Source organism: Lynx canadensis, chromosome E2 (genome assembly GCF_007474595.2).
Source record: "Lynx canadensis isolate LIC74 chromosome E2, mLynCan4.pri.v2, whole genome shotgun sequence".
Taxonomy (NCBI): domain Eukaryota; kingdom Metazoa; phylum Chordata; class Mammalia; order Carnivora; family Felidae; genus Lynx; species Lynx canadensis.
In genome coordinates, this window is record NC_044317.1 from 23,774,953 (window position 1) to 23,794,610 (window position 19,658).

The 19,658-nt window shown below is 35.6% G+C and overlaps 1 protein-coding gene across 1 annotated transcript in view; it reads left to right on the plus strand.

The window, feature by feature from the left end:
• Nucleotides 1-19,658, plus strand: part of CDH8 (cadherin 8) — a 367,090-nt gene that overhangs the window by 285,849 nt on the left and 61,583 nt on the right. The window contains 1 exon segment of the mRNA XM_030299517.1: nucleotides 12,433-12,554. Coding sequence (XP_030155377.1) covers nucleotides 12,433-12,554 — 122 coding nt within the window.

Sequence of the window (19,658 nt, forward strand, 5' to 3'; positions counted from 1 at the left end):
TGCACTCAAAATTACAGAAATCGTTCATATCAAATGGACTTGAAATATTTACCCAGGGTGGCTCAGTCCCTTAAGCGTCTAACTTAGGCTCAGGTCATGATCTCATGGTTTGTGGGTTTGAGCCCCGTGTCAGGCTCTGTGGTTACAGCTAAGAGCCTGGAGCCTGCTTCAGACTCTGTGTCTCCCTCTCTCACTGACCCTCCCTGCTCATTCATTCATTCATATTCTCTTTCTCTCTCTCTCCTTCTCTCTCAAAAATAAATAAATAAATATTTTAAAAAATTACCCAAAATGTCCAAAGGCTGGGCCGTAAAGCAAATCTCAACACATGCAGAGTATGATTTCCTAACACAATGGAATTCAACCATGGGGGGGAAAAACACTCAACTAAAATCATCCCTACGTATTGGAAATGAAGCCATACATTTCTAATTAGTCCATGGGAAAAAGAATAAAATCACAAAGGCAATTAGCACATTTTTAAAATGGATGATACTAAAATCCTGACATGGCAAACCTTGTGCTAACACAGTGTCCACAGGAAAAAGAACCTTAAACGTCTGTATTGAAAAAACACAAATGCTAAAAATCAGTCATCTAAGCACCCACTTCAAAGAAGCTACAAGCGAATAGAAATCTAAAAACTAGCAGAAAGGTCAAAATATAGTATAGAATATAATGCAGTTGAAAACAGGTACAATAGTGAAATTCAACTAAACAAAAGCTGTTTCTAAAGATGAATAAAGTTTCTTTGTAAAGATGAAATGGTGCAAGGAGGTACAAGTTACCAATATCAGAAATGAGGAATGGGACATTATTACAGACTCTATAGATGTTAAAAACATAATAATTGCACATTATGAATGTATTTATGCCCATACAGTTTAAGCTACCTATGAAATAAGCTAGTAAGTTAAAAATGTAGTCTTTACAAACTGGCATAATTATGTCTATCACTTTCTCTACTGAATAAATTGAATCCGTAGTTACTAACTTCTAACACATAAACCGTCATGCCCAAATGAATCAGACACAAACTTTATCAGAGAGGAGTAAAAAAGGGAGCATTTTCTACTTCATGTCACAAAGGCAGCCTAATCTGAATGCTAAAAGCTGATGAGCATATTACAAGATAGGAGATTTTACAATCTGCTTCTCATAAACAAAATCCTAGGCAATATACTAGCAAATCAATACCACTAACGTAAAAATATAATACTCCAGGGAATACAAGGACAGGTTATAACTTTCAAAAAATCTATTAATGTGAATTAAAATATTGAGAGAAAAAAAACCTAAAAAACTATCATCAATCTCAGTAGATGCAGAAAAGTGTATACATCCATCTCTTGATCATGAGATAAAGCCCTTTGCGCACTAGAAATAGCAGGGAATTTAACCTGATAAAGAATAGCCACACAAACCCCCCCCCAAAAAAAAAAACAAATATGAGACTTAATGGTATAAAAGAATGAATGCTTTCTCCCTGAAATTGGAAATGAGATAAGTGTGTCTACTGTTGCTACTTTATTCAATTATACTGAAGGTTTTAGCCAGTACAGTAAGATACAAGTAAGAAACAAAAGTGAAAATATTGGAAACAGAGAAATAAAGTTGTTACTCTTCATAGACATCATGATTGAGTGCATAAAAATGAAAAAAAAATAACTTTACATCATCAATAGTTATAATCAGATTTTTTAGTAATAGAATAAAGATACTACTTATACTAGTAAGACTTCAACTAAATAGTAACAGGATATAAAGAATGATGTGTCAGACCTCTAAACAGAAAACTACAAAATTTTAGTGAGAGAAAGTAAAGAATTTGTGTCTACCAAAAAAGTGAAAAATCAAGCCACACAGTGTGAGAAGGTATTGTGATACACTGTCTAGCAAAGGACTCACAGTCATAACATATAATGTGCCTATTAATCAGGAAACCCAAATAACCCATTACAAAATCTTCATAAAAGAAGATATCCGGGTAGTCGGGTTAGCATGATAGATTCTTAGCATCAAATCATCAGGATATTGCAAATTAAGATCTAACTGAAATAAAATTATACACCTCTACATTGGCTAAAATTAAAAATTAGTAATGAATTGCTGACTTTGCCAAGTATCTTTCAACATTTGAAGAAGCCTGAACTTTTTACTCATTGCTGGTCAAAGTATAAAGTGGTACATCTCATTAGAAAAATATTTGAACGCACACTCGTACCGAAAGGATGCGTGTCCTATCACCTTTCACTCTATTCCTAAGTATGCTGTGAATTCATGTATTTGTGCACCAAAAGATATACAGAAATGATTTATAGTAGTACTTTCAAATAGCCTGAAACTGAAATATCCCACATTTTTACCAGAAAGAGAATAAATAAAATTGTGGTATATTTATACAATGAAACCATTTTCCATGTAATAGGAAAAATAAACTACAGCTACATGCAACTACGGAAGCTAAAGAAGCCTATTATACAATACATTAATTTAATTTTTATAAAGTTGTGAAGAAGGCAAACTAATGTAGTATTAAGTTACAGAAGAGGTTACCGAAGGATCATAATGACTGACATGGGGCACCTGAGAGGCTTTGGGGGAGCTGGTTATACTGGATGTCTTGGTCTGGATGGTGGTTATATGGGTTTGTTAATTTTATAAAATTCTACTGGAATAAAACCTTAAGAGTTATATGCTTTATTGTTTGCATAGCTGACTTACAACTACCAAAGTTTGTCCCTACACAAAAAATTTAATGGAGCCATCCCAAGAACTTTGAAAAAAAATACATGACTATTAGGTTTCTATATATAAATTCACTAACAGAAAATTTCATGATAATGGAAACGTCAAACCTTTTTTTTTTAATATATTGTTGTTTGGCTTATTATGGTCTTGTATTCTGTGGGGAGTGATTCATACTGAAATTGATATGATGTTTTAAGATTATGTTTTATAAGTACTATATTTTAAAAAGCCTGTGGGGAATAATTAGTTTTGTTCCTATTTGTTTCTTTACTTGTTGGTCAGACTGCCCTGCATTCACATTTTAGCTTTACCACTTCCTGGCTTTGAGTAAATATGAACGAGATGACTAAAGTCCATATAATATACCCTTTTTTAAGACTCCTTGGATGTTCAAGAATTGATACTTCTTTACTACATACTATATTTCACTCATATAAGTGGATTTCAGACCTTACATACCCAGACACTAGATTCATATTTGAGACATAATATTCTTCACAGTAACCCAACAAACACCAAATATATGGTATATACCAGATCATGCAATAAATGCTGGGCAGTTTACAGTATTAGTTTTCTTCTCTAATAAAGTGTGTTGTTTTGTGTGCATGCATGTATGAACGCATGTCTATGTATTAAGGCATAACTGTTATTGGAAGCTGGTACTGAATGTTCATTTAAACTGAATATTGGATACATCTATGTATCAGTCCCTCTGAAAGTGTGTCTCCTTAATTAAGATTTGAATATATAAGGGATTTAAACTCAACTGCATTGTAAAAGTAACTTCAAGAAATTCAGTTCCAATAATCTTGAATCAATCCTATTTGAAATAATTAGAAGGAAAAGAAAAACCACTGAGGATTTGGTAATAGAGGCATAATGCAATTTTGTTGGCAAAGTAAAATGAGAGATTTTTGCAAAGACTTACTTAGATTATCAAAGAGGACATGGGAGTTATAAACTCAACACAAAATTTTATTTCCTTATCTGTTACAGTTGGTAGAAAGAGGAGATGGGTTGAGAAGGCTAGAAAGATGTATTTAGGACCGTACAAAGAGAAAGTCATTACTTGAGTCATAAACTGAGCAAAAGCGATACACAAATCTAAAACAAAACAGAAAACCACATATGCATGTACACATGTGTACAACAACAAAACGAAAAGAATGTAGACAACAGAAGAAAACAAATTTGTAAGCCTGCACAATTAAAAGTAGGTAATAGTTACAATCAGATACCACCTCACACTGGTTAGAGTAGCTAAAATAACCAGCTCAGGAAACAACAGATGCTGGCGAGGATATGGAGAAATGGGAACCCTCTTACACTGTTGGTGGGAATGCAAACTGGTGCAGCTGCTCTGGAAAACAGTGTGGAGATTCCTCAAAAAACTAAAGATAGAACTACCCTACAACCCAGCGATAGCACTACTAGGAATTTATCCAAAGGTTACAGGAGGGCTGATGCATAGGGACACATAGACCCCAATGTTTATAGCAGCACTTCCAACAATAGCCAAATTATGGAAAGAGCCTAAATGCCCATCAACTGATGAATGGATAAAGAAGATGTGATTTATATATACAATGGATTACTACTTGGCAATGAGAAGGAATGAAATCATGCTATTTGCAGCAACGTGGATGGAACTGCAAGTTATTATGCCTTGTGATATCAATCAGTCAGAGAAGGACAGATATATGTTGTCACTCATGTGGATTTGAGAAACTTAACAGAAGACCATGGGGGAAGGGAAGGGAGAAAAATAGTTACAAACGGAGAGGGAGGGACGCAAACCATGAGACTCTTAAACACAGAGAACAATCTGAGGGTTGAAGTTGGGTGTGGGGATGGGGAGAGGGGAAAATGGGTGATGGGCATTGAGGAGGGCACTTGGGATGAGCCCTGGGTGTTGTATGTAAGCAATGAACCACAGGAATCTACCCCCAAAAACCAAAAGCACACTTTACACACTGTGTGTTAGCCAATTTGACAATAAATTATATTAAAAAATAAATAAAAAACAAAAAAAGTAGGTAATGATTTATAGCAGATATTGAGAAAAACGGACAATAGCTCATTCTCATTAGTATTTACTTTTCATTTATAAATGGACATAGATGTCTTCACTTAGAATGTGACTATCAAAGTTTTACACTTAATAAAAATATAGAATGCAAGAGCTTCAAAAGTTAGTTCTCACCTCAACGGTTTGAAAACTATTTCCTAGGAGATCATAATTTTACAAGCATAAATTGCTTAGTTTTAAGGACCTCATCCCTTGATCGGAGTCAACAGATAATGAAGGTTAATGCAGATAGACAGGAAAAGGGTGGAGTGGAGGACCTGCCACGTGTTTAGGCAGGACTCTGTAATTTCTAGGTTCATGTAAGATGCATCTAATAAATAAGAGGGCTACACATTTTCTGCCCCTTTGGAGAGTGTCTGAAAATGGTGTAGCCAGGTAGCCTGCTTTCTAGCAGGTGGAAAAACAGACAGGGTCAGTGATGACTTGAGCCAAAGTCACCCTTTGGAGTTATTTTCTCCAGAGAGTTTAAGCCATTTCAAAATGTCTAAGTCCACAACTCCCTCAGCAGAGAGCATTTCTCTCCCTTTACCATGAGCGCTCCTATTTAGGTAATAGAAAAGTAGAACTTACAAACTTTGTTTATTTGATACTAAAGCCTCCATCTGATTTAAGTTCTAATTGAATTCTAAACTATTCTGTAAATATGCCAGATTTTTAAGGAGTAAAACAGAGTGTCTCCTCTTTATAGTCTGCCTTGCTGAAATTTTCACAATCATACAATAAAAAATTATGAAAGTTCTGGTGGTCAACTCCTCCCTCGATACATTCTAGAAGGCAGAAATTTCTTGGTGTGTATTGGAGGGGGTCAAAAGACTGAACCAACAATCAGTGCTGTTGCCCTGATAGTGAAAGGGTAACACATAAAAATGATATCGTCAAGAGAATCACCTAACAAAAATATCCCCAGTAGCATTTCTCCCATGCTGGTATCCACTGGTTTATTATATCCTAAGTTGCTCCTATTTAATAACCTATTGATTGGTAGACCATCCACTAGCAATTTAGAAATTATGTCATCAATGGGCATAATAGACCTCAAAAAGTTTTATATTTAGTCCCTAAGCAGCCTAAGTCTGCTCCTGAAATTATTTACCAAGACTTCCTTAAACCTTCTTATCAGTTTTGTTTTACATTTCCCAACTTGCTATATTTTTCTATCACATATTCAGTTCACATCTTCCTATTTTATAAACTTCCACTGTTCCTCTCATCCCTATTCAATTATAAATTCTCTTACTTTGCATTCCCCTGTTGACTGTAATTTACTGCTCATGGCTTCCACCCTTCTACTTGTAGAAGGCTCAAGAATTATTTATTGAGACCCACCAGTATATCTAAATTTGTCAAATCATTTTTTTTTCTCTCTTATAGTCTGAAAAGGAGAGGCTATTTCAATCGATGTCTGCAAAAACAGCTCATGGAAACTAGTTAGAAGCAAATTCCCAAGTAACTTAGACTTGGCAGGATTCCATTACCTTTGATTATAAAAGGGCAAAATTAATGGGCAATTCATGAGGCTCTGTGACAGAGAGGTGACAGGAAGTCACTACGATTCAAATGGTAGAAGTCAAGGAGTTGTTTACACTAGGTGCCATTTCACTTTTTTCTTCCATGGTACGTGAAAACAGTCTGACTTTTGTGGCCAATTCAAACAGGCTTTTCCTTCCAGACCACTTTGTCACATCTCTTGTGTTTAGAAAATTAATCTTTAATGAATGCTAATCAAGTTTCTAATTATAATATCTTTATATTTAATGTTTGTGTATCAGATGAAAGGCAAACATTTTGGGGCCAGTCACAAAGGACATGAATTATTTCCTCAGAAGCTTATCTAATTAATTTTATTGCTCTATAGTATTTTTAAAATTTGAATTGCCATCATTTCATTAATTTAGATAAAAGTGAATCTTCAGCATTTAAATATAACACTTGCAATAATTTCAATCATGCATGTTCATCTAATGTAGATAGTGGTAACACATTTTGGGAATATTTTGGGGGCATGAGGCACTAGTTTTCTTATTGTGTTTCTTCCTATTTTAACAGTTTCAAGAAATAATCAGTAAATTTCTGGGACAGCCATATACTTAGAAAAACAAAATAAACCAATGGTAACTTTGCTTGCCTCTCTGCTTTATGGTAACATTTTAAAATTGTAAATTTCATCAAGATATAGTTCAACGGCTTCACACTAATCACATGATACAGCTCATACTCATCAACATATACCAGAAGACTTCCTGATATGGCCTGAATTTTGTGTCCTGGCATCACCACCAGCTACTTCTCTGGATGCACTCAAAATTTGGGCTACTGATGTACTGGTGATGGCATGGTCTCTAGGCTTCTGGGCCTTTTCAAATGTGGCTGATTCTATCTAAAATATCTGTACATCTTTGTTTACCTAGGGTACATCTACTCATTTAAAGCTAATTCAAAGTTTATTTCCTTGTTTAAATCGTTCCTATGACTATAGCACAAGGTCTCTGCCTCCTGTGTTCTTCTGCAACATTTTGTAAAGGAATATTTTGTAGAATAGATGAAGGTATAAAACCATTATAATGTATCTCCTAGATTACTGTGGTCTCCTTGATTGTAAGAACTTTGTCTTAGTAACTGGCAAAAGAGAGAACATTATTTATTGGATAGCTAAAGAGAAGAAAATGAAAGAATAAATGAATGACTGACAAAAGGGTGTTATCGAAAATCTCAGGAGAGAGTTATGAGCTTTTTAAGCCTCCTCAAGCTTCTATGTTATGTTGAAGAATGAATTCAAAAAGCAGCTAAAAAAAAACCTGAATTATTTTCATTTATGTTTGCTTTCTAGGACAGGAGCAGGTTTGTGATAGTATCATACTATTTAGTCACAAATATCCTAGCTTTTGAGAAAATGGAATATAGGGGCTTATATGGTGGTCCACAAAAAGATATATCTAGGTCCTAACCCCAGGAACCTATGAATGTGCTATTTGGAAAAAGGGGATTTGGAGATGTGATGAAGTTATAGATTTTAAGATGAGATCATCCTTAATTAGCTGGGTAGGCCCTAAATATAGTAATAAGTGTTCTTATTAGACAGAAAAGTAGAAAACATGGCATGATAAAAAATAGCTCTGTGAACATCGAGGCAGACATTGGAGTTCAACTATAGCCGAAGAATGCCATGGCTGATCTGTCTCCAGCAAGTAGCAACAACTTCCAGTATCTTGAGATAATCATTGGGCTTGATCTTTTCCACACTCCTTTACAAATGACATCCATTCTTTCTAAAAGATTCAGAGCCCTCTGCTTTATGTTTCATCTTCCTGCCCATCCCAAACAAAATGATTCAGCCATGGCTTTCCAAGTGACACTCTGCTTTAGGAGTGGAGTACCCTGTGTGGGTGGAGTATGGTAGAGAAGAGTAATAGCCTTCAGTCTTCTTGGTTCATTTCTCTCAGCATGAAATTTCCCCTCATGAGACTTGGCAAGGAAGATCAGGGCCCACGATTCTCAGTGACATTGTTTCAAATGTGTAAGTGTGTCCCATGAGTAGGGACTTGGTGGAAAAAGGCAGCCCCCAACCAGCAACTGCCCGAAACTTAGTGTAAGCAACAGGTATGTGAATAGGATAAGAAACGCTCATGTCCTGGGTATATATCCCTTGACTAGTAGCTTGGGGGAGAAGGACCCCTGTGTTGTTGTTTGTGTTTGTCCAGAGTAGATTTTTCATCTTCCTGAGCTACAAGGGTAAGAGGAGTAAGCAGGTATTGGTTCAAATGCCACAGGATTCTCTTACCAACATTTTGGTTTTCTTGAGTAAGTATTTTTACTTGTTGTATGCACTTAGGATGGTTAAGCATCCAACTTGATTTCAGGTCAGGACATGATCCCAGGATCATGGGATCAAGCCAAACATTGGGCTCTGCACCGAGCCTGCAGCTTGGCTAAGATTCTCTCTTTAAATAAAAAAAAATAAATATATGGGGGCACCCGGGTGGGTACCATTCATGGGTTCAAGCTTTGAGTCAGTCTCTGTGGTGAAAACTCAGAGCCTGGAGCCTACTTCAGATCCTGTGTCTCCCTCTCTTTCTGCCCCTCCCCCACTCATACTCTGTCTCTCTCTCAAAAATAAAGAAAAAATTTTAAATTAAATGTATGTTTTTATTTTTTTATCAGTTTTTATGGGAAATGGGATAGTGGTATTCCTCATGTTGGCATGCCACAAGTAAAACAGTAAAAAACAAAAAACAAACAGAAACAACCTGAATTGTGTGTTTAAAAGACTTTTGGGAAGAGATGTAGTTTGGTGTGAATCTTAAAGGATAACAAGGAATTCCACAGTTATAAAGAGAAGAAATTATATTATCTTGTTAGTGCTTACATAATATATAATGGACAGTTAACCCTAAGTCTACAGAAATTCTAACCATCCAGTAGCATATCATTTTTCAGTGCCAGGGGGTACAGTTTAGATTTTCTTTTTTTTTAATTTTTTTTAACGTTTATTTATTTTTGAGACAGAGAGAGACAGCATGAACAGGGGAGGGGCAGAGAGAGAGGGAGACAGAATCTGAAACAGGCTCCAGGCTCTGAGCTGTCAGCACAGAGCCCGACACGGGGCTCGAACTCACGGACCGTGAGATCATGACCTTGAGCCGAAGTCGGACCCTCAACCGACTGAGCCACCCAGGGGCCCCTAGATTTTATTTCTTTTAATAAGGTGTACTATAAACTACAAAGTCAAAAGCAAACACCTAAAAATATATTGAATTCAACTATATAATAAAACGTGAATTTAGTGAATTTGGGAGAAGAGAACATCGGCTTTAGCATAATTATCCTTTGCCAAAATTCTGAAAGGAAAAAAATCTGTGTATGCATGTTTGCCTGTTAGGTGTGTGTGTGCAGTCTAAGAGAAAAAACAGAGTATCGGTTGGTAGACTTGACCAATCAGCCATTGCCCATGAACCTGACTCAAGGTTAGCATTTCCTCACTTTCCAAGAAGCAAAATCATACGAAAAGGAATCAGATAGTTTTTCCTTATACTTAAGTTTCCAAAGACTGTGCACTTATATTTCACAGTCTATTCTGCATGTGCTATTTATTAAACATATTTTGATCACTCGTTGTTAGGTCAAGAGAGGTAGATGACAAAAATGTAATAGAAGTCTCTTGTCATCATTTATATACACAAGAGTTGGTCTCTGATGGGGAACAGAGAAAATGAATGTTATATAAGTAAGTAACTGATCAACAGTTCATAAAGTTGGGATCCAGAGAATTACGAGATAAAATTAATCAGTTTAAGGGGTTCAACTTGGGTGCAATAGTACCTTGAACAAAAATACGGAATTTAAACTGTTCTGACTCTCAGGGAGGTTTGAAAATTATTATACAATTCTGAGAATGTTCAGGATAGATCCCTTTTGGTATGTGATATTTGTACTCAAACTTCAAATAGTGGTCACTCATGAGATAAAGATTTAGAATAAGCCTGTAAGTATTCTTGAAGAAATGGCAGTGATTAGTTACCTTAATATACTTTGTTTTTGAAGTTCATCAGTACTATACTATGCAAAGGTTTCATGTTTGGGAGACCGCAACTACATCTTCAAGTTAAGTTTTAACTGAATAATCTTGGTAAAAGCTTATTATCCTTTGAAGGCAGTCTCCCATCAAAATATGGGAATATCACTGAATTTAATTTAACTCCTACTTAGATTTGATACAGTTATAATTTACTTAGGACTGAAGAGATCTAATTATGTGAAATATCTCTTATTGCATATACTAAACAGTATGCATGGTACTGATCGTGCTGACAATTACAAAGGGCAAAGGCTAAAATGCCCTTGACTATGTGCCTAATAGTATCTGAACACTTCCTGTTTTCTCTTATTTATAACAATTCTGAAAATAAAGTGTTCAGTTTTTCAGTTTCGATTTTCTCAGGAGTAAAAGAAAGTTAAGTAATTTTTTCAGGATCACCTAGGTGGTACAGGGCAAAGCTGGGGCCCCACATATTGCTGTGTAGTACAAACACTATATGCCCTTTTCTCTCTCGCAGCTGCTATCCAGCTCACGGTCCAGGTAGAAGAGAGGTGGTGTGTTTCAAATACCTTACACCTTACTTATTCACCTTACATAAGTAGACAAAACAAAATGTAAGTTCCTTGCCTTAGGGTCATGTAATGTTTTTAAAAAAACTTCTCTTTCCATTGAAACTAGAGAGATCCACAGTTCCTCTCTCAATGAACCAATTCATTCATTAGACCTAAAATAGGAAAAGAAAAGGGATTCATCAGGTGAGACATTTAAGGCCATTGGCTTGATTTTGGGGAATGAGGTTATGTTCCATGACTGAGGCGGTGGGAATTCCACAGGATAATATTCATCCATCCAAAGTTAATCAAATTAGAATATTGGAGAGTAGCCATCCTAGTTAACTAAATTCAAATCTTGTAACACTGCCAGTGGGTTTAACCAACTATAAATTTGTAGCATGGCTATGATTATTGGTTGTGTGCTTTACAAGTGTTTTCATAATAGAAGTATTTTCGTATTTCACACACAAAAAAGAGTGAAGGTTTTAGAGATCTGAATTTAATCAATTATCATCAAGAAGACTTTGAAGTATCAAATCCAAGTCTGTTTCTTCATATTCAAAAGCCTTCCATGTCCCCCCTCTTGCCTTACATATAAATAGTGCCATAGAAACACAAATAATTGGCCATCACCAATGCATTCTGTATAATTTACAAGAGATCAAAATATTATTACATGGTACAAACTGTATAGCATTTATTACAAGTGAAAAATCATCACATGGCCGAAGTCAGCAATATATTAGACCAGATATCTGTGCATATGTGTGTGCGTATGTAACTTTTTAAATTTAAGGACTGGGGATTAAGGATTATGTATTAAATTCTCTGCTGTTGGAATTGACCTGAAAAGATTACAAGATTATTATCTGTTTACACTGATGAAAATCTTTATGAAAATGACAATATTAAAATGACTTAGCCTTAGCTTATCCAAAAAGATCCCAAGGTCAGTTTTTAATAAAAAAAAAAAATTCATAAAATGTAGTCTTCCCCATCTTTAACGTTATCTTGTTTATCATTGTTAAAGACATTCTCTTAACAATTGACTTGGTTCTGGCCTTTTCCTGGGTTTTTGATGTTCACCGTTAGTATATAGCCAGTCAAATATGGTAATAGCACAAAAATGGCTTGTGTTCTACCCAACAGAAACAAAGAGATAAATCTTTGTTCCGCACAGCACTTTTTTCTTTTGTATAATGGATTTTATCATTAACATAAAGCTTTCTTCATCAAGGAAACCGCTTTTAAGTTTTTCAGACACGGTCATTGTAAAGCGAAGCTCCAGCAAATGGTGTTTGAAATAATAATTTCTCCTTTTTTTAAGCAGTCAAGCACGTGCTATTTTTCCTTATTGAATGGTCAGATTCCATAATCACTATGTTGAAAACACCCTAATTAAGGGAAGTAGAAACAGACACACATGCTTTCAAGAAGAAAGTTGAGTTGCACGGTAAAAATGAAATACCCTCAATGCTGATGTTATTTTTTCCTTCCCATAGGGAACCACAGTCAGATATCACGAGTGCCTGTTGCTATTAAAGTGCTGGATGTCAATGACAACGCCCCTGAATTCGCATCCGAATATGAGGCATTTTTATGTGAAAATGGAAAACCCGGCCAAGTAAATATCTCCATGTTGTTAATGCTGAATATGTTTGTATACAACTGTCTCATATTTAATTAACCTGCATTATAGTGAGCATCTCATCATTTATGGTTTGCAAAGTCACAGGCAGGAAACACCCAAATGGGAACAGAAAAGGAGCATTTTTCTTTCTCAGATGTTTGTTAAATCTCCCTACTTATGACCACATTGGCTCCTGAAGTCGAACAACCTACTGGGCCATGAACCCAGAGCCAAACAACCATCTTAAAATATCTCAGGCTAAGATCTTAGAGAGGTGGGGACAGAATTTTAACCTTCCAATGACAGGAAGCAGGAGAAAAAGTTCATGGGGAGGGCCTTTCAGTTTCATATCAATCATAGGAATACCACTTAAGGGTGAAACCCAGCAAGACCAGTTGTAGAAAGCTAATTTTCAAATCTATAAATAGTGTAGATTTATTTAGATCAACATAGGATGAACAATATGTTTTAGACATGCAAGGAAAGCAACTGAATATTTTGTGTATTAATCAAAACTTTTTTTTTAAACCTGTCTTCTGTAGCAGAGATAGGGACAATGGAGACAGACAACAACACAGAGAGGAAGGAAAAAAAAAGGGAAGGAGGGAGGGAGGGAGGGAGGGAAGGAGGGAGGAAGAGCGAACAACACAAAGAGAAACAAAACCTGCTCTGCTCTGAATGTCAAAATGGAAATAGTCTATGTAAAGTTCTAAAAAACACAAATGTAATAGATTTATTTTAACAAGGTGCCAAAGTACTGTATGTTTAAGAAATTTATCGTTTTTCAACTTCCTAATTTATTTCTGGATGGTGACATTTTAATTTAAATAAACAGCAGCTGACAGCATGACACTGGAGTTGTTAATCCAACTATTCTTGTGCCTCATGTGGGTGTTAGGAATTAAACTTACTATTTGCCGAGTAGCTTACCTGACAAGAGTTAGATATTTTTTTTTTCCACCTAAAGAAAGGACTAACACTGTAGCCCTATACTTTTATTTCATTATTTCACAATGCTCCTGTACAACAGGGGACATTTTCCCCTTGACTACTCTCATGTATCTGAAGGATTAGCCTCATTTCCATCTCCCAAAAAGAGACACAAATACATGCGTGCACACACACACCAAGTACAGCTAACATTCTAGCAATAAAACTGATTAATTTCAAACATCTATGTGTCATAAATATGGTTATCAAAATATTCATTTTTAGCAGCAATACACTTTTTAAAAAATATTCTAACATTAACTTAAATGTTTCCTAATTTCATCATGTGGAATTGCCCTTTAGCCTATCTTTTGAACATTTTCATCTGTTATCATTTGAGGGTGGAATGTGTGTGTGTGTGTGTGTGTGTGTCTGTGTATACACAGACACACACACACACACACACACACATATATACACACATATATAGTAGTAAATATCATTTAGCTAAGTTAGGATTGAGTTGGCAAAGAAAGTTTGATCAAAATTTATGCAGGTTAGTTTCAAGGATAGGGTTGTGTGGGCCAGATCCTTGCTGGGGTAATATAGCCAATTACAGACTTCTACACCAGACATTGTTGATCACACAGAATGTATCTAATGCTTTAGAATTTAAATAAAACCCCATTTTCATGCAAAACTCACCACACAAGTTCAGAGAGTCAATGGCATTGAGATTTCAAAAATTCCACATTTGGCTTCACTTGTGATACTGACCTTTGGACCTCTAGGAATCTGGAGATTTATCCTATGGATTTTGACTATTTCTAAGGTTTTAATGATTCCTCAGTAGTTTTTATCCTCAGGAAAAACAAATGCATTGTTTCATCATCTTTCCTATGCAAGATCAAAATAAAAAAAAGTTGATTCTTTGTTTTATGATTTTTGCCTATCAAAATGAATGACTCATTCTGTGAAGAAATGCTTATGTTGTGTATCTGTCCACTGCCACTAAATTATCCTCAAGTGAATGTGTTTAGGTACGTTTATTAGAGTTCATATTAACATGAAGAAATCAGATTTTTGACTGTTCACCTACGTTTTGGACATAGGACTGGTTGATACACATGAAGTTGTTCAAACAACTCCTGAATTCCTTGAATCCTCTGTGCTAGTCACAACTCATGTAATTCATTATATCATTAGTAGGCCACTTTTAATGGCTCAAGTATATTATTTTTATACTTAACATTTTCCAAAATTAATTGTTATCAACATAAATTTGTTATCAACATAAACACTAGTGTGTTTATGTAACTTCAACATACACATTTTCAGTCATTTCTCCTAATGCCACACAACCTCTGACTTTGAAATCAGAATATTCCTTATGAGGTGATAACACACTCATGAAAAACAAATGCCAATAGCTGAATGAGCACTAAATTCATAGTTCTATCAATATTTTCAACCATTAATGTCTGCTTTACAACAGCCTCAGAAAAAGGAATGTGGAGGACTCTGAAATGTCTGGTTTGTCCGGAAGGTATGGACTTAAGGCTAAAATTAAAGAGCATCTACTTCCTGGGAAATGAGGCAGCTGGGGATCATTGGGAATAATTAAGGGCAAGCCACTGCAACACTCAGTCTGTAAAAACCTCCTGGACTGAGAGAGCCTCTACAAAGAGGTTTTTAAAACATCTCACAAAATGAGAACCAATATCAACAAAACACAGACAACTCTACTGTGCTTGACCACTCTTTTCCCTAATTGGACTCATTAAACAAAGAATAAAAAAAAAAAAAGACTAAATAAAAACTTTCATCAAGGAAGGAGGGACAACACTTTCCTCCTCTCTGGAAGTACATCTCCAATACGTGATACATCTATGCTGAAACTGTTATAGGTTCTTTGAAAGTAGAATTGGAAATCATGTCTGCTTCTAGCACCTTTTCATTATTATGAAGTGAAAGATGACATTTTCTTCAATTTATTTCCTAAAGAGAGGAACCACCACCCATAACAGAAAAAGTCCATAGTCCATATTATACAACATCATTGTGCATCCCTTTTCATTAGAATCATCTGAAATAATTGCTCCATTAGATAATTAATATAGTATTTTCTGTTGCTAATTACTTCTATTTTAGAAAAATTTCCCCAATAGTTCTAGGAAATTTATCTCAAGTCACAAGTTTTAAGATGACAAATATAGATCTTTAGTCTCCAACTCAACCATATCACGATACAATCATTTACAAATTACTTGGCTCTCAGTTTAACAGTAAGAATAAAAAAGATTCCTTCCATTGACTCCTCTCCAATGGCCAAAACAGGAATGATGGTATGGTTTAAAGATTTCAAAATTAGAAAATATATAACTGATAGTTCATGTGTATAATAGGATGGTAGGTTTGGGTCAGTCAGTAAATACTTACTAAACAGAAACTATGTACCAGGACTTGGTGAGGTACTGGGGATTTAGTGGCAAACAATGCCCTAAACAACAGTCTTTTTCCCTTCTAGAGTTTTCTCTCTGGCAAACACGTAATAAAATTAGAAATGATAGAATTGCAAGAACATACCTCAGATCCTCTGGGCAGAAAGGAGGCTGAAGAGCTGAAGGGAAATGAAGCTATCTTACTGAAAAGACCTCTTAATATAGGACCTGTTCCACCAGAGACAGGAAACATCTATCAAGAGCTGAAAAGGAGTCAGCTGGGGATAAACCAGGTTCTCTCTGAAGAGAATGGTAATCTGGCTGGACGGGTGGAGGAACAGGTAACAGCTGTGGAGAAACCAGTATCTTCCTTCATTATGCTTGACAACAGCACACTCAGAACCAAACATGAAAAGAGAAATAGCTTTAGTGACCAGTGTTGGCTAGAGGGCCTTCCATAACTCTGTTCTACATCCTATCCCCTTGATAGGGTCTTTCTAGGATTTTATTTCAGATGCTAACCTCTTGCTTATCATACATACATAATTAGGATAATTTGCTCCAGATGGTCCATTGATGCAAGGACTACATTGAAAATGTTGTATTTCCAGGTATGAGTCAAGGTCTCTTATTTAGTCCCAGAGAATATTTTACTGTTTGAGGACTAGATGACAGACTGCTTCAGTTCTTTTTTCCTTCAGGGAGGAGCTTCCCTTTTTACTGTAAATAAATCTACTGGCATATAATTACAGCTTCATCACCCTCTATAGAAGCTGAGGCAAGCTATTTGGCATCAATTATGTCTGGGATGAAAAAAAAATGCTTTGGTTTACTTCTTCTAATCCCCTTTGTCTCTGACCAATACTGTAGCAATATGAAGTTGGCTTATCCTAGGAATGTCATAGGTCAAAAAATAAATAAATAAAAACCACAAAGAAAGGAAGAAAATAATATCCTATATTTCTAGATATGTATCTAGCTAATGCTTTGCATGTAATGAATATTCACGAAATTTTAGAATCATAGTTCTAATTCATTTCATTCAGCAGTGACAAATATTTCAATAACTAGCTTCTCAGATATTACCATGGAAACACTTGTTTTACTCACACAGTGCACAAACTAACCTCTTCAAATGAAAAATCACTTATTTATTTATTTACTGAACAACATTTTGTATTGCATCTACAAGATACTAACTATTGTAACATGACCCAGGGAAACAATGTAAAAAGGGCAAAAAAAGAATGTCCTGTCTAATGGAACTTAATGAGGAAGAGGACTTATTAAAAAAAAGTGGAATGAATACATAATATAATTTCAATTTTGAAAACTGGATTGAAGGAAACATTGGCACAACTAGGCAGAGGGGAAAAAAGAAAAAGCAGACCCTACTTTATACGGTGTTGTCAGAGAAAGTTACTTTTTAAGTGAGTATCCTTTAAGCTGAATCTGAAAAAAAAATTAGAAAGGGCTAGACATTCGAGCAGTGGAAGCAAGAGACTTCTAGCCAGCACGATAAGCTTGGGCAAAGACCCTCAAGGGAGAAAGACCTTGGTTTGTTTGAAGAATTGAAGACCTCTGTGGCTAAGTGTAAGAATAAGAAGAATGTAATAAGCAACACTGAAACTGGACAAAACACATTTTGAATAAAATGTACACACACATGCACAACACACACACATGCATACATGCAATTAAGCAGGAAGAACATTTAATAGGCTGTAATTGCAAAAGATGTTGGTAAGAGATATTTATTAAACATAAACTATGTACCAGGACTTGGTGAGGTACTTGGTGATCTAAGGTGGTAGCAGTAGAGATGCGGACAAGGAATTGTGAAAGCCGCATGCTTTCATGAATACCGTAATATAGACAGACATCCAACATACAATCAACATCACTACTTCGGAGATTGGTGTTGGCAGCCACATTTTACTGATAAGGAGGCTGAGGCTGAAAAAGGGTGAGGGGCTTCCCCAAGGCCATGAAAAGTGGCATACATGGGTTTCAAGGTCTGTTCTTGAAGCGTCCAAAGTCCTTGCACTTTCTATGATCTTGCAGTGCTTCCCAAGGAAGCGGACTTTGAGATTCCATTGCCTGTGCAACAAACTTCTTAGAAATAAGATTGTGATCAAGAGTGAGCATTTTTCAAAAGCGAAGAATGTCAACTCCTGTGACCCATAAGATACATTATCCAAAAAGCATTCCACAAAATCTTAAGTGAAAAGAAAGAAAGCTTAGGGAGAAAAGTAAAAATAATTATCTGTTGATAAACACCAGCACCAGGGTTTGCTACTTTATTTCTTTTAAAAATTTCTGTTGGCTTTTTTGTAATAAATATAAAACAGTGAGTCAAAAATATGGCATTTTATAACACTCATGAAACAATAAATTTAGGAGATTTAATTTTAACTTCCCTGCCAGCAAGCATTTTTCAGGATCTATCTGCATGCACAAGAGGGAGACAGGATTGATTTTAAAACAGATGAAATTGATAGCCTCAACAAAATGCATACAGTACTATTCTCATTTTGGGGGGTGTAGCTAGGAGATGGTAAATTAATAGAATCCGTAAAACAATATTTGAAGAAATCATACTTAACAAAATATATTTCAAGACCATCATTAACAGAAGTATGACTTTTAGAGCTCACTTTTGACAGAGGGGAGCACATAAGTAAAAAAAACAGTGGAAGGATTTGAAACCAGAATAATCTTAGTGTGAATCACAGCTCTGCCATTTACTAATTTTGTGACCTTCAGTCTTAACCTCTACTAAACTCCGATATTTCAGAAATATCTAGTGCACTATCAAGTGCTTAATAAATAATTATAATTATTATTAGTGTATATTTTAACTAATGTCATAGTCTAAAAAGCAAAATATAGGATTAAATCATTAGGATTGCTTTATTTTGTTATAGCTACATGACTTTGATTTGGAGAAAAACATTATAAATAGTCCCTTAATGGGTCCCTATAACAGAAGACAATCTAGTTCCCTGTATTGGAATAACTCCTCCTCTGGTAATTTCCAAGTATTTTATTTATTCAGGGTAAAGGAAAGGCTTGTACTTTATTCCTCCTCATTTAAATGTGTGGCCAATATCATTATTTTTCAAATATACTGGGATCAACCTGCAGGACACATACAATCTCCATCTTTTTTGGAGTCATGTTTTCAGCCAACATACACATTGGCTGAACCTCTTGTGCGATCCCCAATTCCATATTCTAGCACCTCACCTAAATGAGATTGATGATCCACAGAGAACATGCTGTCAGGGATTGTTTGAGAATCTTGGCCTATTTCATACAAATATATTTTCTTTGTTTTGTTTTCACCCTATAAGTTACTGAGTAAGAATTTAGGACTGAAGCAAGGTGGGCACATGTGTATGCTTCTTTCCATTTGTTCTTAGAAGCCAAGTTGATACCCTTTTGAAGAAAGTAAAGTTGACACTGCATAGTAAAAGGCCTTAGGCCTAGGCTTTGTGCTAGTGGGTAATATGTGGTACCACGAGGAGCTGACATTTTGTTGGAAGGGCAGAGACATGGTAACCACCAAGCTAGATAGACACAATGCCTCCACACAGAGGTGGAAGTCTCCCAGGCCTTTAAGATTCGTTAGGAATTTTGGAGGACAGCATTTCTCAAAGAGTGCCTGAGAAAAACTTGTAGGGCATAGCACATCAATATATGGTGTGGCGTTTGTGGTGTGTGT